We start from the raw sequence: 25299 nt of genomic DNA, 5'->3' as shown, positions 1-25299 counted from the left end.
CTTGATAAATTAAATTGGATTTTTTATTGTAGAGATCCTTGCTTTTGTTTCACAGATCACCATTACCCTGTCTTCGTTAAAGTGCCAACTGTTGTACTTCTTGTGTTGTCATTTTGGAATTTGTTTCATTCCACAAACCTTTGCCAATTGTTCACATTGCTTTGAGGAAAGAATGCACTAATATTTGAGTTTGAGCTTGGGACCACTTTCAGGGCCTATTTCATGCCATTCAGCAATTGGGAAGCAACATTCATTCTTTAAATACCTTAGATCATATACACTAATGTGCACCTTGAATCATATATTCTAAATGTACACTACATTGGCCTGAGGTAGGAAAGCGACAAGCTGATTTTTTGATCGTGACAAAAATCTTTGTTGGTAAAGAAATTCAAAGAATTCCTTTTCACTGTATCAGAAAATGATGACATATCTTGAAATTTAGCACCTTTTTTTGGAACAACAATACTTATAACTTGAAGAATCTCATCTTTCTGAATGCTCACCAATCAGACTTTATTGAAGAGTCCATCATTGTTACTGTTCCAGAGCTGAAGGTTTGGAACACTAATCTATTAGCTTTAAACACCTACTTCCACACATCTAAGAATAAAACAAAGCTGCTACATGCTATTTTTCCTGAAGCCAAACAATTTCCACGACATCTCGATGTAATCTTTTCATAGCATCAGGTGCACCTCATTTATATGGTGTTATGAATTATGTCTGATTGCCAGAAAGTGTGGGAAAATCTTAAGGAGACTGACTGGTGATAGAAAAGAAAAAGCAGAATCCCATAGTTTTCTGTAAATATGGGATGATAAGCAATTTTGGCTAACAGAACTTATGGAGATACCTGAGATATATACTAGGTTCTATAGAAAAATCTGCAACATGATGACCTTATCCTTCCTGACATGCTTGCTTGCAGAGATTCAGCAATCAGGGAGCTACACTTCATGAAGGAAACGTGAATAAAAATCCAAATTTAATATTGATAGCGCCATGGAATGTAAATGATGTACAACTAACAAGTTTGTTGCAAGCAACAGTCGAGATGCATATGGTATTAGTGTGGAAAGTGTGCAAAAAGCAGAATTTTTTTTAGCAGAACTGTTTATACTGAACAGGTCACCATACTGTCTGCTGTCAAAGGTCTGCTATCAACACAGTCACCCGTGCAGTTTGTGAAAACAGGATTGGTATTATGTGCCAGAGTCTTCCCAGGGGAAGATGGCATATTTACAGATGAAGTATGTGAACAGTGCAAGTAATTGCTGAAGTTCCCCATCTCCCACATGGCAGTGATGATATAGGATGTTGAACATCTGTGTGTCTTCACCAGCTGTTGCCTAGAACTTCTGGCATGGTGCAAAAACTTCTGGCAGCAATCACAACTCTCTCACCACCCTCAATGCAAATTGAAAGAATGGTGTCCCTGCATATTCTTATAGTGGCTGATGCATGAGCAAGTATGACAACACAAGACAGTTAACACACAGCTAAACATAGCTCTGAATGGGTTTGGCACAGCCTGTTATGATCTCTGGCCTGCTGCTGTTCATTTTCTTTCAACTAGAGACAGGAGACAATGTCAACTGGTTCCAGAGATTTATGCTGAGCGGGATTGTATAAAAAATTCTTTTGGAGTTCTGGACATTTCTAGTTCAATTTTAAATGCCAAGTTTCTTTAAGTTGTTGTTGTTTTCCACCTTTTTCCCAATACTGAGACTCAAGGCGGCTTTACAACATCAAAAACTTGTACAGTTAAAACATATAAATAAAAATATGCAAAAATTAAAAATACAATTTTTTATTTTTTATTTTTATTTTTATAATAATAATTATTATAATTATTATAAATAATAATAATTAATATTATTAATATCAATAATATTAAAGTTGTATAAAATTTTAGAATTTAAAAAAGCCAACAACAATATAAACAATAGTATCAGTCCATATTCTCACAGGTCCTGACTATCCCCAAAGGCCTGCTGGAACAAAAAATTTTTTGCCTGCCTGCGAAAACATACCAAGGAGGGTGCCACTCTTGCCTCCCTGAGAAGGAAGTTCCAGAGCCTTGGGGCAGCCACTGAGAAAGCCCTCTCCTGCTTTCCTACTAGGCGAGCCTGTGATGGTGGCAGGACAGTGGAAGCACTTCCCCTGAAGATCTCAGGGTATGAGCAGGCTCATAGGGGAGAATATGGTCTTTCAGATAACCTGGACCTGAGGCGTATAGAGCTTTATAAGTCATGACCAACACTTTGAATTGTGCCCGGAAACAGACTGGGAGCCAGTGAAGCTGTTTTAAGAGGGGAGTTGTATGATCCCTGTAACCAGCCCCAGTCAACAGTCTGGCAGCAGCTCTTTGAACCAGTTGAAGTTTCCGAACACTCGTCAAAGGCAGCCCCATGTAGCGCGCGTTACAGTAATCCAAACAGGATGTAACTAAGGCATGTGTCACTGTGGCCAAGTTAGACATCTCAAGGAATGGGTGCAGCTAGCACTAGCTTTAACTGTGCAAATGCACTCCTGGCCACAGCTGAAACCTGGGCATCCAGGCTAAATCCAGAAGTACACCCAAACTGTGAGCCTGTGTCTTCAGTGGGAGTGTAACCCCATCCAGTACAAGCTGAATCCCTGTTCCCTGATCTCCTGTTTGACTGACCAGAAGCACCTCTGTCTTGTCTGGATTAAGCTTCAATTTGTTTGCCCTCATCCAGTCCATTACTGCCAACAGACACCAGTTTAGCATCGGAACAGCTTCCTTGGAATTAGATGGAAAGAAAAAGTAGTGCAATCATTTACTATTAAAATACATGTTTCATGAAATGTGTTTTATTACTTAAAATGAAGATTAAAAATGCCCTTTGGGGCATTGCCCTTTGGGGCAACATGTGAGTTGCTTTGAGCCTGAACATCACTGATCAAGGGTTGGTGAAAAGGGGTGCCTGACTTCAGTCTGCCCACTCTCCAAACAGAAAGTCTACAATGTTGGAAGTGTAAAGTTTAGTCATCCGCTGAGTGGTATCAAATTTGCAATCCTAGGTGCTGGATATACAGGAGCCTTTTACTGAGCATATGTCTGAATCTGGAGAAGAGCAATCCCTGTTCAGAAATAGATTTATATACACAAATTGCCTGTGCTGGAGTATAGTGACTGTGCTAACGCACTTTAAGGTGCCCTTTTGAATTCATTCCCCACCCCCAGTAAAAATTCCCTTTTAATAGATCAATAGGACTATTACTCTGACTCTATATAAGGCAGACCTATGTTTATATTTTGCTTGTGGATTATAAGTTTTGGCTTTTGGGCGGTATAGAAATGAAATGAATGAATGAATGAATGAATGAATGAATGAATAAATAAAGTTTCAAACTGAAGCAGGTTTCTATTAGAAGGCACATGCAAGTTGCCAGGAGAAGCTTATTTAAGCCATGGTGTGTTGCAGTGCATACTGGTGGCCATTTTGAATATTCAAGCTGCAGCAGGTGTTTGCTGTGGCTTATCGTGTTGTCCAAACCCAGCGAGGGTAGGCTGTTGGTGTGGTTAACAAACCACTCACAACCCATGGGCTGTTTTAGGTTTGTGGGTAGTTTGTTAACCACGCCAACAACCCACCCTCTCCAGGTTCAGTCAACACAATAAGCCATGGTGACCACCTGACATAGTTTGAATATTCAAAATGGACACTGGCATGTGCCACAACCCACCATGACTTAAATAAGCCACAGTAGGCTGTTGTGCAGTGTAAACTGGGTCAGTGTGTTGATCCAATCTCTTCTCTGTTACTACAGCAGTGGTAACACGTGAGTTGCTTTGAGCTTGAACATCACTGATCAAGGGTTGGTGAAAAGGGGTGCCTGACTTCAGTCTGCCCACCCTCCAAACAGAAGGTCTACAATGTTGGAAGTGTAAAGTTTAGTCATCCGCTGAGTGGTATCAAATTTGCAATCCTAGTTGCTGGATATACAGGAGCCTTTTACTGAGCATATGTCTGAATCTGGAGAAGAGCAATCCCTGTTCAGAAATAGATTTATATACACAAATTGCCTGCTGAAGTGTAGCGACTGTGCTAACACAATATGGTAACACAATGCCTGGTAAATATAACAAATTTACATCAGATTTTCCTGAACATGAGATACTTATTCTTTCCAGTTGTCTGTTTGAAAGAGAATTCAGTTTCTCTCTTAAGCTCCATATTCAGCATGCTTGGGTTTATCATTAGGTTGCACTTGAAATGGCAAGACCTGGCTAAAAATAGATTTACCTCTACTGATAGATCATAGAAAAAGAATAGAGAAGACTGATCTTTTGCCAAACCACCATGCCTTTCCTACTCAAAGCAAAATGATGTGGTCCCTCCATTAGTAGCTGATTGATCTCCAATTATTTACTTCTGTGAGTAAGCTTCAGCCTTTTGCCTCTCACTGTGATAAACACAACTAGGATAGAGTTTGATCTTGACATCAGCTGGAGAACGAAATACATATTCCATTAAGGAATTGCACATATAGTATGCCATTGAAACCCCATCCATTCCATCCCCAGCAGTCCACTTGAGCTTCTGTATAATTTCTCTTTACATTGGCTTTTGAAATTGTAAAAAGGGCTCAAGGTAGACAGAACATTTTTTTTTTACATTTCTGCAACAGTACAATACTTTTCTGTTTTACAAATTTATATTTATTTCTATAGAAATGAATATCCCACCTTTCTTCTGCCCATGCACTCTCACAGCAATTTTAAACTACAATCTAATACAAAATCATATATTCAATAAAAATACAGTTAAACAATAGAGGTAATAAGAATACAGAGGCACAAACCATACATAAAATAGCCTTTCAACAAAACAAATGCTTAGCAGGCAAAAGCCTGCCAGGATAGAAATGTCTTCACCAATGGGCAAAAGACATCCAGAGAGGGACAAGGTGTTCCACAATGTTGGTGCAGCCACGGAGAAGGCTCTGTCCCTCACCACCATCATCCATGTCTTCATCCTAGGTGGGACACAAAGAAGGATCTGTCCTTCTGATCTTAGGGAGGAGACACGTTGTTAGGAGAGGAGGTGAATTTTCAAGTATCCTAGATCCAAGCCATTTAGGGCTTTGGAAGTAATCACCAACAGTTTGAATCATGCTTGGAAGTAAATTGACAACCAGTGCAGACATTGCAAGAAAGGTGTAATATGACCCTATGGGTCACTAACATCCTTGAAGGTGTAATAGGTCCAGAAGACTCATCAAAGCTCTCCCCATGAAACGCATATTACAGTAATCTAATTTGGATGGAACTAAGGCATGTGTTACTATAGCCAGGTCTGACTTCCTTATGAGTAGTTGCAACTGGGGCACCATCCTAACCTGTACAAAGGCACTCCTGGCTGCTACCACCATCTCCTCATCCAGATGTAAAGCCAAATCCAGGAGCATCCCCAAGTTGTGAACTTGATTTTTCAAGGGGAGTATAACCCATCAGAAATAGCTTGAATCCCTATAGAAGCATATAAAACCATAAAGATGGACTCTAACTAGTTCCCCTCTGCTGACAGAAGGAGCAGGGTCCCTCAACCTTCCAGGACAGATCTGGGGGGACAAGGAGGGCTGAAGGAGGGAGAGTTGCCAAAAATTGTCCCTGTCTCCTTTACACTGGTGTAAGCCTTCTATCAGTGGGAAGTAATTCGTTGGTTTCTGCCCAAAGGTTGACTTTAGCAAGGTCAATCTAGGTCAGCATTCTAACAATGGCCAGGCGAATACTCTCAAACTTCATTAGAGGACTGAGGGGTAGTAATTTTCATTGTTGAAAGAAGCTCCAAAAATACTGGTAACCTGGCCAACTTGAGGTATAAGAGAACTCTGGATCAGGGCAACGTGTAGCTGTCATTGTATGTCTGCTTCCCTGTACTTTAGATAACATGGGAAGAAGAGTTCACGTAGTACAGAGGTCAGAGAGGATTGGGTCCCAATATCTGTTCCTGTAAGTCAACTAGATTGTGGTATAATAGAATTATTGATGTTACCAGCATTTTCATGGTCTCTGAATTTACCCTGGGTTGCCAGCTGCCTTGCTACTAAAAATCTCAAAATACAGGGATAGGTAAGCCCTGTTGCAACATGCCTATTCATGTTGTGGCAGTCTACAGTGATAGACATCAGCTACTTGTTCATATGTCTCCAAGAATCTTATGTGTGTTCTCCTGATTTTCAAGGGAATCCTTCAAGCTAATCCTAGTGTTTTCCTTGCTTCTGGCCTTTAATCTGCACTCTGAGGAATGAAGCGTGACAGCAAGAGGAGATTCTGCCTGCCCCTTCTTTCCAAGCACGGAAAGAATATAGGAAAGGGAAAAATAGAGATATATTTATAAACCAAGCACACAGTGTATTCTCATCTGTCATTTGCAAGGTTTTATATGAGGAGACACTATGGTAGGAATAACGTTTGTGTGTCCCTTCCCTTAACTCTTCAATAATAAGTCCTGAAGTTCAAGTAATAGGACTTGTGTCTCTGTGTGTGTGCTTTTATTCCTCCTCCCTGTTTTTTATCCTATTTTTCTGTGACATCATTGTTTGTGACTGGGTACCATCTTAAAGTAAAAAGATGAAAGGGTGAGGAGAGAATGTAATAAAATACAAGTTTGGTCATATGAAGGTGAATTTGATCAGTCATTTGTCATCTCTGCTGCACAAGCTTTTTGCTTTTGGGAACAGATTAATTTTATTCAACCCGCACATTCTGCACCAGGTAATCAGGAGAATTTCCACAAAGGTGAGAGATTTGCTTTTTGGAACAGGGAAAATGTCTTTAATGATATTTTAGTGCAATAAAAACTATAAATATCATGATGAGAATTGGCCCAAGTGAAAAGGACAATATAGTTCCACATCTGACACTCACCGGGTTGACTTTGGAAAAGACACACAATCAAATAAATGGGTGCAATATCTGGGGTGCTGGATAGACCTTTGGCTGAAAGGTTCACTGTTGGACTCTCTGAAGTTTTGCTGCTGGAGGAGGATGAACAGAGCACTATATGTTAAAAGTTTAATTGCCAGAGGTAGATATGGGGCCCACGCTATAGAGAGTGACAGTCTCCACCTTGCTCTGTTTTATGAACTTCCCATGGACATCTTAGTGGCCCCTGTTCAGCTGGATGTAGACATAAAGGATAAACCATGGTTTCCTGCTAGCTGAACCAGACTGCCCAGACCTTGGGCTCATGCACTCTTCCCTATTGTCATCTCTTTTTTCGTGCACCAGAAGAGAAGATTAGAAGCATCTGCATCCACTTTTAAATAAACCACAGTTCCCCATGATGTCTGAACACTAAGAACTGTGACTTGTTGAAATTATGGTTAGTGAAAATAAGCCAAGATCAAATACCCTGTCTTATTTAAACTAATCCTAGTTTAAAGAAACAAGAGTCCTTAAAATTTGGACTTCATGGGAAACCATGGTTTGCTTAAGAGTGAAGCAGATGTATCCGCTCTCCCTATCTTTCATACTCCTTAAGAGGAGGGAAGCTTGGCTGGGCTCATAGCAGGAAACTGTGGCTTCCTGTTAGTCTGAACTGGGCCATACAGTGCTAGATTAGATGGCCTCTTAGTTGGATTAGTACAGACAGATCTTGGGTCGTTAATAGTGATATAGTGAGAAAGGAATGGTGACGTCATGTTCACAGAGTACCCTACAAAGCAGATTCCTAATATCTGTTGGACTGGATAATGCTGTCATAATCAAGGGATCTTCAAAATTCAGACTAACAAATTTCCTCAAATATAAAATAAAAACCACATTTTTCAAAATTTCAAAATATGGTATCTAGTTTTAGGACCCAAATTTTTTCTTGTAATTCACACTTTGACAAAGGTGTTGCAGCTGAAATATGTATACAGCATCACATAACAGTGTAAAAACAGGAGTGGGAGAGGATAACTGCACCAAAGTGTAGAGCTTCATACCAATTTGAATTTAGAAATTTGAAGAAGAAAAATTGAATGTTTGGTTAGTCTATATTGTCATAATACAACAATAGAGGTACATGGCCCCACCTTGTATACTGTCATTCTGCTTTTTTCTTTTCATCGTAAATCAGTGTTTATAGTCTTTCTAGGGATTTGAGATCCATGTAAAAACTTTTTATTGGGGCCCAATGGGCATGTCATTAAAACATATTTTTGTGTAAGTGGAAGTTCATGTGATAAACAAATCTGTTCATCCTGTCTCTGTTTTTCATCACCTGCACTAGTCCTAGAATTATGATTGGATCAGTAAAATTTGCCAATTAAGGGCACAATCCTTTGCATGTCTGGACAGAAAAAGTCCTACAACTCTACGTGGCTTACAGAGACAATTAAAATAAGTTAAAACAAATAAAACAGTAGATACAATAAAAACATAACAATTACAGAATAAAAACAGCACCCAACACAACAGACTCACTTACTGGCCAAAGGCCTTCTTGAATTAAGCAGTCTTTGCCTGCTGGCAGAAGGGTAACAGAGATAACAGCCTGTGCCTTGCAAGTGGCACTGTGCTTTTGTTGCCAGAGCTTCGGCTATTGGGCAGTATAGAAATGTAATAAATAAATGTCATTGCATGAGCGTAACTCTGTATATGGGATGGGGTTAACTTGGAGATGGCGGTGGGTAAACAGTAGGAAAACCCTTCTCTTCACTCATGGGAGCAGTGCATACAGCAAGTGGTAAGGGACTGGCTTGTTCCCTTATTTTGCAAGGCTTTCTAAGTAGCACCTTTACTGGACAAGTTGGGGGTTTTGACCACCTGGAAACTGTGACCTAGTTATTCTTTTATTTCCCTGAAATACGTTTGTTTGTACTTGTAAATGTTATAATAAATCGTGGGGGGAAAGGCATAATGACTGAAACCTGCCACCTCATTTACCTCTCACAAGAGACAAGCATCTTACGCTGCTCTCTTCAATTTTTCATTGATATTCATAGGACTCTAAATTAATAAAGAGCATCAGAGAGTTTTGGAAGCTTCTCTGCTAATGCTGTCATATTCCCTGATCCCAGAATCTGATTTCCTCAGCAACTGTGACAATTTTATGGTAAAGAAGTTGAGGAGGCAAAGGGGAGGGAGAAAGGGGGGAGACTAGAAGAACTAATAATAATTCTGGCTCATCACTGCAGATGTTGCTCTTGGTGACATGCTGATGACTGGCACATGCGTTATCATTCCAAAAGCAATCTCTGTTGCATATAATGTGTAAAAATGATTTTGAGAGCTTTTGAGGTGCGAATGCTCCACATGCAGCAGATTCTGTGAGCTGCCTCTGTAACAGCTGTGTTTTTGCTGCCTCCAACAGGGCTCTGTCAGTTCTATATTTCAAGCTTGTGTTTTTAAACAAAGAACTTGGGAGCGCCGTCAAACATCCTGAATTTCCTACATGAATATGCATAGGAAATTGCATGTACATCCTCACGCCTCCAGCCAGAGTTTTTTGGATGATGAATTCTTCCCAATCAATATATATAATTCAGACACTCCGTTCTCCTGCTCTCCTACCCACCTCTGGCTATGGTCCAGGGTGCCAAACATGTCCCTGGTGTGTCCATTCTGTTCCACTGATGACACTAACACAGGTGCATGGGCTATTTTGCTTTAGCCCCACATTTTCACCTTATTGTCAGCATTGAGTCACATTCCTTCAGTGCCTCTTCTTCTCAGGAAGCAAGGGATTCTCATTCGTCCACATTGCCTCTGTACAAAAAAAACAATCCTCCAAAGAGGAATGGTGCTTCATTTGTGCAAGTGCTCACCAAGAATAAACTCGGGACTTTGTTTTCAGCTCCAGAGCTGTGTTCTTAAATATGTGAGGAATAGCACCTCTGAGTATGTACAGAGTGCATTTTTCTTCACTACTGAACAACTACAGCATATCCATGCCGAATTAGAATTAAGTATGCAGGTCTATGACAGTTATACAAGCTTGAGCTCTAACATCTCTCTTTTTAGAAATTAAGCACACCTCCACTTCCTTTGTCAGAATGACATGCTGTCAGAGAATACAAAAATTGACTTCTGGTTTCCTCTCTATCCCCTTCCTGGTAGTTTTCACAATTTATTTTTTTTCTCCACAACTCTCCTGGCCTGCCCCCGCCCAAGTTCTATGTTCTTTACCTTTACCCAGGGCCATCTGAGCTCAGCTCAGGAATCTTTTTTAAAAGGCTACCATGAAATCCAGAGGGTTCCTCCCTTCTGTTCCTTGAAAAGGTTCACTGCAGGTTTTCTGTGACCTCCCTTCTTTTCAGCCTCAGTAGCCGAGTTCTTCCAAAAATAAGATGGCCTCCTGAAAAAGGGTCAGGAGGACAGGCTTAGTAGGAACTTTGCCTGAGGGAGACTAGAAGCAATTCTGCTGAGATTAAATAGTTTTAAAATGGTGCCACCATGAGCGTACCCACTCATTCTTCACCTCCCTGTCCCCACTAAGCGAAACATTCAGAAGGCTGCAAGACTTTCCTCTCTCTGCCCCTTCCTCCATGGCTGCTGTGCTGTTTGTGGCATAGCTTTTTTGCCCAAAACAGATATGTGTCTATTTTGCCACATACGGGTGCAATGGAGCTCCACTTGACAGCAAGTTCTTGAGGCCTGCATGTGCAGTGAAATTGGCATATAGCCCATCATATATGCCGGTGTACATGCATGCCATTTCCTACACAGAAATGGTATCCATATAGAAAGTCCATCATGAATGAAGCAGCTTGTAATAAGAGTTTTACTTGTAAAGGCAGCTGGGCCTTAGCACTTGCGGTTTTCCTTTACTGGTAAGAAAGAGGGAAGTGCCTATTCTACTCTGCTACTGCCATTCTGAGCTTTTAATCTAAAAACGAGAGAGAAAGATTTTGTTTCCATGAACTCAGTAGAAAATAGTTGATGAAGTGATTCATGTTCCCACTATCACCTCCTGCTCCATAAGTAAAGAACAGGATTAGATAATCAAGTGCATCTTCCATTTCCAGGATCTTTGGTGAACTGGCTATAAATGGTCATCAGTGTATGATATCATTTGCTTCATTTAGGATCTGAGCACTTTGAAAGCACAGATACGGGAAGGGTGTGTGTATGTGCTCAATTTCTTTCCCAACAACACCATTAAAATAATTTCTAAACGACTGAGATGACCAGAGAAATACAACTAAATGCCAGCCATCTCTAATCAGAGGCCATTATATCCAGATTAATGTTTTGGGAACCATTTGAATGATATGTAAGCCTACATATGAGTTCAGGAAACAGTTCTGTACATCTCTCAGCTCTAAAAGGATGCTGGCAAAGTGTGTATTCACAACCTACCAATGCCAGGGTGGCAGTCTTATGGAAGCACTCCAACAGTGCACCCACTGTGCAACTGCGCACAGATTCTGCCTTCTCAGTAACCTGTAGTGTGAAAAGGCAAAGAGATTTAAAAAGGTGTAGGGTGAAAGCATGAGCGCATACAGATTGTGTGTGCTCAGTGTACACCAGTCCTTCTTTAACCACCTCCGCCCACATTGAAACAGACCCCTAACAAAGACATGGTGAATTTCACACATTGTATTATTCATGTGATAACTGTAGTTGTCACTTGATAACTGACATAAGCTTCAGGTTGTCATTTGATGAATCATCACATAGAATTGCCTTTTGCCCCTGCCTGTGATGATTATGGAACTCTGGTGCACATCTGGAGCTCCTGCTTATACTTTCATTTGAATTCAGTTTCATGTGTGCAACCCTTTGCTAACTTATGCAGAGTTTTCTCTCCACTGGCATGAACTTCCTGGGACAGAGCGGTTTTCCTGTCATTGCTCTGTTGCCAGTTGTGGGTGTGCAGTGGAAGGCTAGGCTCTGAGCAGTTTTGCATCTGCTGCTTCTTTCCTTCTTTTCCTTCCTCTTTTTTTTTACCATTAAGGCTTCAATTGAAGAGTCAAGGTAGGTATTATGGGGATGCTGATGGAGCAAGAGGCTATATTTTCCTCAACGGCCTCAAACCTGCGCATACTGTGTTCCTGCAAATACCCTAAAAGAACAATTAATTGATCCCTAATATATGGATTTGCACCTCCAGCTTTTCCAGCTGTGTCCAGTGTCCTACCCTTTGGCTGCCAGCTGCTTTCCAATGTCCCATCTGCTTTTCTTTTCTTTTCTTTTTAGAGCAGTTTTCCCTAGCAATGGCTATACAGCTATATGTGCTGGAGTGATACCTTACATAAACTTATTCTCAAGACACTTTCTCCCCTCCCCCACCCCCCACTCTGGAAGATGGATAGGCCATAAAATAGACTGTGTGGAAGATGAATGTGCTGGAGAGGCTCTTACCATGTGTCACAATGCGCTGATGACTTCCCTGAGATCTTCAGTGGATGAACTAGAATTCTGCTGCTGTTCTGCAGAACTGATCACAACAGATTGGAAGTGCCACTTATACCATTCTGCCACTTCTCTTTTGCTGGTTAAATTTCTTGAACCTGAGATCGTAATGATATAGGGCAGGATATAAATGTTTTAAATAAAATAAGCAATAAATAATAAAATAAATAAACCTTTATAGTTACATGCAGGTACACAGCCAAATGCACTAAGAAAAACACAAAAGCTACATAGGCTACATACATTGATCCGACAATGACCTGACAACGGCCAACAAAATAATATATTAAAATGAGATGGGAAGGGTGAGAAAAGACACCGATTTCTGGTTTTGATCCTGTCATTCAGTAGGCAGCCTACAGTCCATGCAGGTCCACTGAACCTCTTCAACTGGCCTTCCAAGCCTCTGCCTTCCCCTCCCATCACCATTCTCCTGGTGCCTTCTCCACAGTCTGAGTAACCTCTCTCTTTACAGCAGGGGTTGGCAACACATGGGCTGCATGTTGCATCCCCTGCCCCCCAAATTTACCCAAAAGTAAGTTTAAAAAAAAATAGCTATGAAATGCCTAAAAGGTAAAAATTAGTTTGCAAAGAAGTTATCCCTTTTGGTGCTCCGCTACAGACACTGCTGTTATTTTTTTTAAGTGCTTTATTTCTTCAGCACTGGGGAAGGGGGAGTGGTCTGGCCCATGGTTCAAGGAGCAAAAATAGCCCCAGGATCTACCAGAGTTGCTCACTCCTTCCTACAGGTTTACACAAGGTTATTCCCTGGGGAACATGAGAAGCCTGGTGCTTCCATAACTACTGCTGAGAAAACAAATGCTTTTTTACTTTGACTAATTCTCTCTACTGCTTTGTTGGACATGTTTGCCACCGTTGATCACTGACTGCCTTCCCTGAGCTTGGAGATGTGTGCATGGACATACGTTGAAAGCCATTCATAGCTTGATCTAGAGCACAACTGAGCATGACATAAGCAGGTCGCCCTTTTATGGGAAAGGCAGAATTTGTGTATCCATTCAGAAACCTGGATAGACTTAGCCAGGATCTTGCATATGGGGTATGTGCCTGTTTTCCTCTTGCTGATTCCACGAGCATACTCACATTTTACCTCCTCTCTTTGTCTATTCTGCGTTTCTCCCAGCCCTGTTGATTCCTATTGTATTTTCTCATTATCTCCATTGATTCTGTGTATTGGTTGATAAATATAGTAGAGTATTCAGGCCCAATTCACAGAGTCACTTTGAAAGGTTCTTTCTCAATCTCACAGGCTTTGCACACACCCCACACCACAGTGCATAGACTGAAAGTCTATGAAGTATGATGAACTATGTGGATTATTTCCCCCACATAGCTTATGGCACCCAAGTCACCAACTTGTGCTCAAGGTGGAGTATACACACTACTAATCTGCCATACATTTGCAGTTCATACACACGTACACACATATATATGTAAATACATATATAATATTTATATATAACTGATGTATGTATAAGTTTGTAGATAGGACCTGTAGATAGATACACACGCGCGTGCACGCGCGCGCTATCACTTCAAGAATTAGATGAAGTGCTGTGAGGCCTATGACTTCCTTTGGAAGAAGAAAAGGCTGTTACACTAGTTTGCTTTTGTGAGGGGACCACAGCTGACTCTTTTCTCTGTTGGTGTACTCAATTTGTATGAGAGAACCTTTGTAAAAACAGTTTTTAAAGGAGCTGTGTGCAAATTTAGCATGTTCACAAAAAAATTATCTTTGCAGTCTCCAAAAACTGCAAAGAAATTGTTTAGGGAAAAGAATGTATGTATCTACTTTAAAACAAAAGATTGGGAACATGTGAGCCTGAAACTTTCATTCTTCTCTGGGATGTACAAAATACATATGTTAGCCCAAGGCTTGGCAGGGTCATTCATGTCACAGGAAACCACTGTTTTCCATTATGTGCGAACTCTGCCATTATGTGAACTCCCCAGGTACACATGGGGAGTGGTTTTAAACTATTGGTGGTGGGAACCAGACAGGCTCTGAAATCAATGTTTAATCCTGTCTTTTTCTGAAATTGTACCTCAAGCAAATCATAATTCCTTAAATTCAAATATTATGGGAACTTGTGGTTAGTTTAAAGTGGAAGCGGAATGTTTTATAGCTTCCTCTGGTGAGCAAAAGAAGAGTCTAGGGGAGTATGAGCCCAAGGCTCACAATGGCTCATTCATGTAGTGGGAAAGGACCATAGCTCAGTATTAGAGTAGATGCTTTGAATATAGAAGGCCCCAGTTTCAATCTCTGCCACCTCCAGAGACCCTGCAGTGGCCCTGCTAGTCATCCTAAACAAAAATTGGGCTAGTCAGATAAATAGACTGACCTGATAAAAGGCAGCTTCCTACATTCCTAACTCTTGTTTTCTGTTAGATATCAACAAGACCAATATGTTGTATGATAACAAGGAATGTGCACCATCTTGTTTAGGAAGAGGATGTTAAGAAATACATAAAGAACAGTACATTACAATTTTTTAAATGAAGGGTTTAAAATAATATTTTAACTAGAGGGCTAAGCAGAATCTTTTTGGAACTTGTGGGGACTGAGCTATTTGTAAATAGTACATAAAATTTATCATAATGCACAAGCAAGTCAAGGCATTGGTTGATGAGTGAATCTGTTAATCTCTGCAAAGCAGCTGCCAGCTCTCAGTCTAACTTGGAGACCAGCTAATATTTAAGCCAGGGCTTGTTTTTTTAGCAGCAGTAGGCAGTCTTATTCCTCTCCTACTGAGACTGTGGATGTTGTAAACAGGAGCAAGCACAAATTTACACACTGACTGGTAGCTAGTGCTATACCATATTTGTTCAGTCGGAAAAGTGTGTATTTGTGTGTTTGTAGCTAAAAATGTAGTAGCACTACCTGGCTAAGATGGCAAGTTCTTTATGTGATTTTGAATATGTCTTAGATCAACCTAATTCTGGCACTGGTATTGATGTGTGGGCATAATTAACCCTAATAGCCCACTTGATAATGCTACGTGATCCACAGACTTAAGGAAAATCTGATAAGTTTACCCTGCATTTCTTTTTCATCTAGGGCTGAACATATCCCTCTCCCTTCCCCTAGCCCTTCCCAGAGAGACAGGCAATACAATGATGATGATCCATCACCTGCCAATGGACCCTGTTGAGCGACGGAAGTTTAGCTACTGAGAACACTGTGCAGGTATTTATTCATCAGTCACAATTGTGATTTTTAATACATGCACACAATATATGGTGTGTAACTGGTATGTGTTAGTAGTTATAAGTATGAGGTCTGACTTCGGATTGTACTCAGATCTTACCAGGAGCAGTCTTGAACAAGTCACTCACTCTCAGCTCGAAGTTTTCTTACACAGTCATTAGGATAAAATGAGATGAGGACATAATACGGCCAGGAAACAGACTTTTGAAAAGTCAAAAATAGAGTCCAGGTAATGCATTAGATGGCTTCCATGAAGTTAGACAAGTAACTCAGTCACTCATTCTAACTGAAAAAAGGACTGGCCAGTTCACAGAAAACCAGCAGGAGGGAGAAACCACAAAAGATCCAAACATCTTTATTCTGGGCACTATTTCACAAAACAGTCCCAATGTATCGCACACTCAGAGAGCATCAGGAGATCAAATCGGGGACACTATACGTTGGATCCAGACTAAGTTAGCTGAACTTCATTCCCACTGAAATCAGTGCAATTTAAATTGATTGGTCTGGATCCAACCCTATTTTCCTTATGGCTTTTTAGCTTAGAAACACTAAAAAATATGGTTCTAATATGACATGTGCACATGTCGCAGATCATTTATATGACTAAAATGATTCTTGTTTGTGAATGAAAATATCACCTTTATGTTTTAAAATGCCTAACCAGTTGGAACCAATCCAGTGATAGTTGGTCTACAAGTGAAGTTTGAAATTCAGTTGTGAATTGCAATCGACTAGGAGAGAGTACTAAATTCTATCAACTTGTTGCTGAAACATATTGGAAGTGTTTATGGGTTTTTTGCTTCTTTTTCATGTTTCTTCAGTCATACACTAGAGATGCCTTCTGCAGTGCCTCATAAGCACAGCCCTTGAGCTGACTTTATTTTTATAACTTCTCCATTCCTTTGTGGAAAGTACTCAGTGGTGGAGGTTGCTCCCTGCTTGTGGCATTTGAGAATCAGACAAGATCTAATCTGTTAAGGAGAACGTATTATCTATGAAGGTTTCTGAATCAGTGCAGGAACTGGGCCCAAACTGGGCTCCCTAGAAATCTGAGATTAAGGACATATTAAGTGACATGCCTAGCATCAGGTGATGCAGAGTGGTAGGCAGCAGTATTGCAACCGAAACTCTCCCCATGACTTCAGTTCGATCCCAGCGGAAGCCAGGTCTTGGATAGCCGGCTCAGGTCGACTCAGCCTTCCATCCTTCCGAGGTCGGTAAAATGAGTACCCAGCTTGCTGGGGGAAAGGTAGTCACGACTGGGGAAGGCAATGGCAAACCACCCCACTATAGTCTGCCATGAAAACACCAGCGTAAGCGGCATCCCTCTAGGGGTCAGTAATGACCCGGTGCTTGCACAGGAGGAACCTTTCCTTTCCTAGCATCTTTGCTTCTTACGATTTTGCTCAAAATTCCAGAGGGAGGCTAAGAAATGCCTGCAATTCTTACCCTGCTATTTTCCAGACCAAAAAAAAAAACATTTTCCAGCCCATTTTACTGACAACAAAAGCATATCATCCTGCTGTTGAAAGTATTTGTTTACCCTTTCACCCTGCACATATTCACTGATACTGTCTGTGTCTCAATAACACTAATGGCTTTTTGTTAGTTGAAGTAAAGTTGATTCATGTCCTGGGAAAAAAGCACCCAAGCCTGGCTGATCAGTAATATTTGAAAACCTCTTGGGATTTTCACCTCCACATGCGGTAGTCAGAGTGAAAGGAACAATGAAGTCTTGCTTTGGGTTTAATTCCAGGGGAGGCCATGGATACAGTTCAAACTCTAGGAGGTTTTCTGAGGAGAAGGTTTCACAAAGGACACTTTGTTCCTTTTCGGGACAGATGCCACCAAATAGTAGAGTTCATTTCTTAATTATTTTTCCAGGGTTGTAATGTTTCCAGCTTGCTTGCAAGCACTTTCACATAGATATGCTTGGAATGGCAGAAGGGGTGGAGAGCAGCTTGGAGGATTTGCATTTTATGCATGGCGTAGCTTGCCTTGTCTAGTCTTTATGAACTCTATCTTGTTTCTAGAATAACTTTGCTTGGTCTTAATCTATGGGCCTTGTTTTATTAGCTTTTTTGTGACTTTCCCCTCCCATCATCCATGATCTGCTTTGACTTTCCTGCTAAGTTGCTTTCTGCCAAGACCAACAGCTTGAAATGAACTTTTAAGCATTAAAACAACAACAACAACAACAACAAGTCCCTGCTTACCAGACTAGGGGCTAAAGTGCTGAGCTTCTGCATTGTATAGAACACTTAGTGAAGGACCAATGATATCACAACAAGACACCTTGGAACTAAACAGGCTGTGCTTTTAGCATGTTCACAACTAGGGGAAGGAAGGAGGAAGTAAAAAATGAGAAGCCACATCACACGTAAGTTTTATCAAAGCCTGCCTGTTTATCCCAATGATGTAACGTCCCCACTTCCATCATGAAATTAATTATTTGATCTTAATAAAGAAAATCTAGTAACAGATCCCAGTTGCTGCTAAATAAAATGAAGACTGACTTCCTTCTGTACCAGCATTTCAGTGTGAATATTATTGTTCTGACCAGCAAACAATCAGAGTAAATGGCCTTTTTTATTTTCACCTTAGATTGAGTCATTGTAGGCATGCGTATTCTCCATATTCTCTTAACTTTTTCTGAGCCATTTGCAATGCTGAAAATAACCACAAAATGCAAAGCAGTTGCGGGCTTTTCAGAAGCATGTGTTGGACTAAGCTAGATGGAAAGTGTAAGTCAAGTAAAAGATCAAGGCATTTGCATCCAGGTCATGAGAAGGAACAGTTTCCTTTAAATTCCAAAGAATGGTAGACATTATGTCGGAGTTATGAATGATGTCTAGCATACACATATTCACTGTCCTTACCAAAGGCCATTTCATTAGCGAAAGTTATATGTGACGTTATTATGGGTTGAGTTTTTATATAGGATTTTGTCATGGTGAACCAGTCTTATTGAACACTGGGCATGTTTAAAATATAGCTCACCATATCCTGGAAAATCTTTGAACAGTGAGTTGAACCAGGACATAGCAGGTACTGTAGGATTTACAAGGCCAATTGACCATACACAATCCTATCTGATAGGATTTTATTTAATTTCAATTTATTTATATCTGTAATTATTTGTATGCCACCTTTTTAGGAGTAAATCCTCACAAGGCAACTCACATAATAAAACATTAAAAGTATATAAGACAATTTAAAAATCCAAATCAGTCAAACAATTATACAGTGGCAACGGTTACATTATCCTCATCTATAAATCAATATCCTCCTGCCAGTGCAGCATAAAAATGAGTGTTTCCATAGCGTCTTTGTCTCCAACTGCCTCTACCTGAATATCCATGTGGAGAACCATGTTGTCACACATGTAAGGGATCTAGTGCCATAGTGATGTAGTTTATGTTAGGTAGGGATCTGTTTTATACTTCTATTTCATTGTATTTTGCTATCCTCTCTCTCTCTCTTTAAAGCTAATAAAATACCTCTAAATTGAAGCATTAGGTTTGGCCATCTCTCTGAAAGACCCAAAGAGTGATCTCCCACCTGTTGGATCACTAGTACACTCTGATTTAACAGGGAGGATAAAGGAGACACAGGCTAAAGATGCACCGAGGCGTCTTCAGTTTTGCAGCTGGCAGCAGCCTCTCCCCTCCGCATTTAAACTTGCAGCTCCACAGGTGCCTTCCTGCTCAGGAGTCAGAGGATAAATGAAGGTGGCAGCAGAAACCAGAGATCGTGTAAAGCGCAATCCACTTCTTAGGGTGTGTGCACATGATCGCAACAACAGTCATTAGCTTCGAGTCCTAAATATGCCAAATATACCTTGAGGCCAGCAGATGCTATTGAGGCAGATGAGATGTGGAGTATCATAAGAGCAGATTTATGAAGCGCAGTGGTGCTGCTAGCTAAAGACCTCCAGGTGGCGGTCTAAGGCCCCACAGCGTGGGGCAACCCAGAGGGCCCCCAAAGAGCACCAAAATGATGGTGGCACTTAAGCAGCAGCAGCGAAGCAAACTGTTGCCATAGGAGCCAAGGCTGCAGTGCCACACCATTTTAGCTAAAAGAGTATTTCCCGAACACAATAGTGGCTGCTAGTTCTGGCAATGGGGTTCCACTGATAGTCCCTCACCTGCCCCTTCACTGCTCTCATTGTCCACACAGCCCAAAAGGTGCTGTCTTAATGGCTGAGCTAGCTGCTATTCTAGCTCTGGGGAAATTATTTAAATGAAAATGGTGTGCGACTGCAGCCTCTGAGTCAGCCAGTGCAGCACTTTCTTTTCTCTTGTGTGCCAGCTAGCAGCAGCTGCCTGCTTCTCTGCTTTGCCATCCAGCCGAGGGAGAGAGGAGAGAGGAGCAAAGCCAAGCTTCTCACAAGAGCCAAGTGACTCTACCCCAAAGAAAAAGAAAAAAAGTGGGGCAGTGGCAGCAAGGACAGGGTGAGTAGAGTGGCCCTCTTGCTCAACAACAGCTTAAAAGAAAAAAAGGGGGGTTCCCAGGATATCATGCCTGCCCCCCGGAAGGAACTTTGCCCAGGGGTCTTTCAAGCTTGGCAGCACATCTGATGGAAAGCGCTACGTCATTGACTTGAACAACATGGGGGAGCTTCCAAAAGGTGTGAAGTATATTGGAGTTCACCCTGTACTCAGGAGCTAGGGTACAACAAAACAGGTTTGCTAAGTCACAACATACCATTACAATATACTTTAAAAATGTAAAATTGTTAAATGCATTTCACCTGACTAGTTCATACATTTTTGACTTTATGTCACTAAAACTCTTAACAAGTCAAAACGTACCAGGCAGTTGAGACTGTTTCTGGATAAATATTTGATAAGAGTTAGTTGTGCAGTGATAGTTTTACCTCTGTATTTATAAAATGCTAAACATATAATTCATTACTTCTGGATCGCTAGATCTTTGTTGATAATCATACATTGCAATCCTATACATGTCTACTCAGAAGTAAGCCCTACTTTGTTCAGTGAAACTTACTCCCAGGAAGTGTATATAGGATTTCAGTCTTCAGTTGTTTAAGTCTTAATGACATGTAACAGTGAACAAGGCTATATCTAATAGATGCTTTGCATTGTAAAGGAAGTTTTAATAGTTTGTTACCTTTTGATGAATCTTTTTTTTTTAATCCTGAGTACGGTATAGAATTTGTATTAGGGTTTATTCCCTGAAATAGATTTCTTACGTGGTAGTTTTAAAAATAGGTTTAAACCAAAGCTCCACTGGGGACATGCAGCAAATTCAGACAATCAGAATTTCAGGATAACAGGTTTTGATAACTCATAAGGCCCCTCATTGGTCTGAATAAAGGTCTAATGTTCTTTCTGATCAAAGAACACTGACTCTACTGAATGATGGCCCAAAATGATGCTTGAGCACGTAGGTGTAATGCTTAGAGTCACAGTGAAAATATTTTTAAAAGATCAATGACTAATTCAAAAGATGCTGACAGGAGCTGGTAGTGACATACCTGAATTTAAATCATACTCATGGGGCAAGAGAGGCATTCCACAAAAACAATATTCCTTTTGGAAATGTGTGCATAATCCCAGAAGGAAAAGTCCCTGAAGCTCCTTTGAGCAATGGGACTCTAATGAAGGGCATTGTTCCAGAAACCTTACATGGCTGTCATCTGTGTTTTTTATCTGCTCTATGAGTAGATGGAGCAACTCTGTACCTAGAACTGACAGTCCTGCCCTTGCAGCTAGCACTAGGCTGACTTAAAATTTAACAAGCTGTTCTTGCCAATCATCTCCTGAGCATCCTTCAGAACATAGGAGTCTTGGAAATCTATTTTTCATGGAGCTATCCATGGGTTAAAGTTTTCCTCTCTGTCAAAGACATCTGCTGGGCTGGGATTTCTGTCTCCTCTCATTAAAAGGGTTAGGAGAGAGAGAAGAAACCATAATGTAATACATTATTTAGCTTGAAATGGGAAAAAATATATATCACGCTGGTCCCTAATGTCTTCCAACTGCATTTTCTACTTATTTCTGTTTGCCTTGAGTCATTGTTGGTCCCAGAATTGTAGGTAATAATCAGATTAGAAGGGTATTAACAAGATAAGAAGGTGATGAGAGAGAGACAGAGTGTGTGTGTGTGTGTGTGTGTGTGAATCTCAAAGGAGGAGGATTTAATAGGCTGATTGTTATAAGAGATGGTACTCTGTCAGGGGTTTTAAACATAGTTTTAAAGATGTAAAGACAAGCTGAAAGACAAGTTCCTCAGGAAGTCAAATTCTGTGCTTCAGCACAGTTTCTTCTCTGAGTACATGTAGAGAATACACATAGCACCCTCTTCACTTGCAGCCCACCCCAAGACTTGTGTTACCTTATTTATTTTATTATTATTTAATATTGCATTTATATCCCGCCTTTTTTCCTCTTGCAAGGAACCCAAGGCGGCTTACGTTATCCTCCTCCTCTCCATTTTATCCTCACAACAACAACTCCGTGAGGTAGGTTGGGCTGAGAGTGTGTGACTGGCCCAAAGTCACCCAGTGAGCTTCCATGGCCGAGTGGGGACTAGAACCCGGATCTCCGAGCTCCCAGTCCAACACTCTTGTGTGGGAAACATGGTCCGTAATTCAAAATTTGGTAGTGAATATAATGCTGTTTTCTATACCTTCCAAGCAAGTACCATACAACCAAGCACCACAGTAGTTTCTATTAGTGGGGGTTTAACATAGAGCTACCAGGGTACATAGAGTATTTCCTTGATGTACTCAGGTACCACAGATAGTTAGCAAATTGCCAGATACACAGCCACCAAGGCTTAAACCAGACTTCCAATGGCCAATGCTGGCTCCAGATGATGGGACTTGTAGTCCAACACACCTGGAGGGCACAAGGTTGGGGAAGGCTGTCTGAAACGATTGCTGTTGTATTGGTACTATGAACAACTCTAACTGGTATTGCCACCTGTGAAACAAGTGTTTTCAACCCATCAGTGCCATTTGGTTGTGTGTATATCATGGGTCCATAGGGTGATTATCTTGCACAACAGACCTGCCACCATGTGTTATGAAACAACCATTTTTCTATAGAACTTGATTATACTGAGTTAGCAAGAAAGCAAACACTACAGGTTGGATTTTGGTTTTTCTCCTGAACCCACAGAGCCTGAACTGACTTGCTAGAATTCATGCTAGGCTCTCCATTTTGCTTTATTCACAGGAATTCTCCTTTCATTTGCCGAAGGATGCCCCAGCATTCAAACTCATATGGTGAAGATGTCTTAAGGCCTTGGAAGATTATCTTAAGTCCTGAATCTGTAGCAGGAGCAGTGGACTTCCTTTGCTTTTGCAGTACCCTTCTCCAGTCTCTAAGACATAGTCTGTTTCCTCTCTCCCCTTGCAAACACACTGCTGGTCACGCTTAATGACTTGTTTGTGGATCAGTCATCTTATCTGCAAGGGCTGACAAACATTTTGCAAAAAACAAGACTGAATGGCATCGTGCTACAAAAGTAGAAATAGCTGTAAAAGCCACACTGGTGTTAAGGTTCTTGAGGACATGGTTTCAATAACTCCAAGTCAGCTAAGATGATAGTAAGTGGAGTTTTAATTAGATTTTCAATATATATTTGAGAATAAAAAGACTACAAAACTTGCTGCTTGAGTTTCAGTATAACGTAACATGACTCAGCTTAAGTTTGGTTGCATTTTGTTGCTGCTGTTTAAGTACATACAAGAAGCTAATGGTTTACTGTCTGAGTGTACACACAAGCTACAGCCCTTAAAATCCCAACTCTTACTGCGGATTTCTTTGAGACTCATGCTTTAACAATCTGAAAAATCACAACGTGGGATGGCAAATATATTGAACTTCACAGTACTGTTTTTAAAGTGAAATTCTCGTCTGTCGTCTGGTTTCTTACCTTGAAATGTTTTTGTAATTTGTTTCTCTCTCATTTTTGGTAGAATTAGGAGTACTAGTGATTGTCTAGAAACAAATGCTAGTAGTTGCCATCTAACAGTGATTGGCTTTGAAGAATATAAAGAGCACCAAGACATAGCTCCAGTTTAAGCAAATTACAGTGGTGGTGTTTGGCTTTGTATAAGCCCTTCAGTGGATTATTATTATCCCTTAACTTTGTGGGAGTTAATGCAGATTTTGTCAGGGTGGAAACAGCCCATAGAGCCCCAGAGCAGTTCTGATTCTGAGGAGGAACAGCAATCCATGGGAGAGGAGCCCGCTCATCTCTCACAAGCACAGCAGCTGGCAGAGATTCCTCCTGCCAGCATTCCTGGGATAGATAGTGACCCTGGCAGCGAGAGAGTGCTGGAGGGGGGCTTGCTGGACGCTCGGCGCAGACGCAGGGAGTGGCGACAGATGGAGGGCGCCAAAAGGAGGCGCTCCACTCATTTGGCGCTCAAACAGTGGTTGCGTCCCGAGGACCCAAGGGAAAGAGGGAGGATCTCTCCATAGCCCATAAGTTCAGGGTCTTCCCGTGGTTCCCCTTCAAACGGGGACCAACTGCCTTACCTGGAGCTTAGGCTACTCTGCTGTCTTTCCCCAGTGCTGTTCCTTGGTCGCTAGTGATTAGTATCTGAAAGAGTCATATAGTAATAAAGGAATAAAGCCTTGGAAAGAATCCTCATTGTGTCCTGAGTTGGCTATTGAAAGGGACTGCAAGAGGCAGCCAGGGCACTCCTGACAGATTTTCAAAGAAGCGTAGCATTTACCAGCTCACCGACACCAGGTTGGGGTGCTATAAGTCCTCTATAGAATTGGTCCATTTTCATAAAGGCAGGTATTGGTGGGAAGGGGGGCAAGAAGGCAATGTTATAAACCCAAGGAAATATTCTTGAACACACAGTAATTATCCAAAGTAATTATCCAAACGTCATTTGGTATGGGAATAACTTAGTAAGATGCCAGTACCTTTCAAAATGACCATCCCTTCCCCAAAATAATTACTCCTCCCTTATTTTTATGGCCTCCCTGTCCATTTTGAAGTGATAAGCTCTGGATGTCTAAATGCTTTAACCTTTTAAAGACCAACAATTGGGGGATCTCTTTAGCATATTATGGAAACGCTAGTTTCAAAGGAAAGACTCTTATGTAACCCAACCATGGGCTGTTTGTGCCCATTGGCTGAGCTGAAATTCACTTTGTAAATCGGTTCACCCCCTAAAACAGGGGTTTTTCTCAGGCAAAATTCAGCCTGCCTAGGCTCCCCAGATAGCCATGCCCCCTTCCCCTGGCTCTACTGCCTTCCCCCCAACCACTGGTCTGTTGGTGGTGGTTTCCCAGGTTTTGCATAGTTTTTCCCCCATTCCAAAAGACGGAAATCCCTCTCGTAATCTTAGTTACTGGCAGGAAGAGTTTTAAGCTAAAATACGCTGGTATTTGGGATAGTTTTGTATTTTGGTCCCACCCTGTTTGCCTTTGACTCCATCCCCATTTGTTTTCAGCCCCTCTCACCACTGGAATGTGGCCCCCAAGAGCCTCTCTGAAATTGAATTTGACCCTGTAGCTGAAAGAGGTTCAACACCACCGCCCTAGTCTGATTGAACCAGCACCCCAGGAGCTAACGCACCTCCCCTTTCCTAGGATCTTTTTTGGGGGAAAGGAGACTTCTGCTTCTGGAGGTTGTCAGAAGCCCACACATGCTTGGGGAATTCTGTTCATCTGATTGCTATAGTATCTAA

General features: G+C 41.2%; 1 protein-coding gene across 5 annotated transcripts in view; it reads left to right on the top strand.

Annotated features, from left to right (window-relative positions):
- TRIM44 (tripartite motif containing 44) overlaps positions 1–24240 on the top strand; it is a 128328-nt gene extending 104088 nt beyond the window's left edge. The window contains exons 5-8 of one of the 5 annotated variants that reach the window (XR_014790414.1): positions 15462–15590; positions 19926–20068; positions 22036–22101; positions 22820–23673. Coding sequence is in view for 3 of the 5 variants with exons in the window: in XM_084851276.1 (XP_084707402.1) it covers positions 15462–15555 (94 nt within the window). In the remaining 2 variants the exon portion in view is untranslated. Of the gene's footprint in view, positions 1–15461; positions 15591–19925; positions 20069–22035; positions 22103–22819 lie in introns of those variants that run through there. The other 4 variants (XR_014790411.1, XM_084851276.1, XM_084851297.1 and 1 more) reach the window with 4 other exon arrangements.
- Positions 24241–25299: the final 1059 nt, after the last annotated feature.

The sequence above is a fragment of the Heloderma suspectum genome, chromosome 1, assembly GCF_057233095.1.
Source record: "Heloderma suspectum isolate Gila_16-S chromosome 1, 16-S_ref, whole genome shotgun sequence".
Classification (NCBI taxonomy): domain Eukaryota; kingdom Metazoa; phylum Chordata; class Lepidosauria; order Squamata; family Helodermatidae; genus Heloderma; species Heloderma suspectum.
The sequence above is the reverse complement of the archived record's forward strand: the minus strand, read 5'-3'. Positions and strand labels throughout refer to the sequence as shown.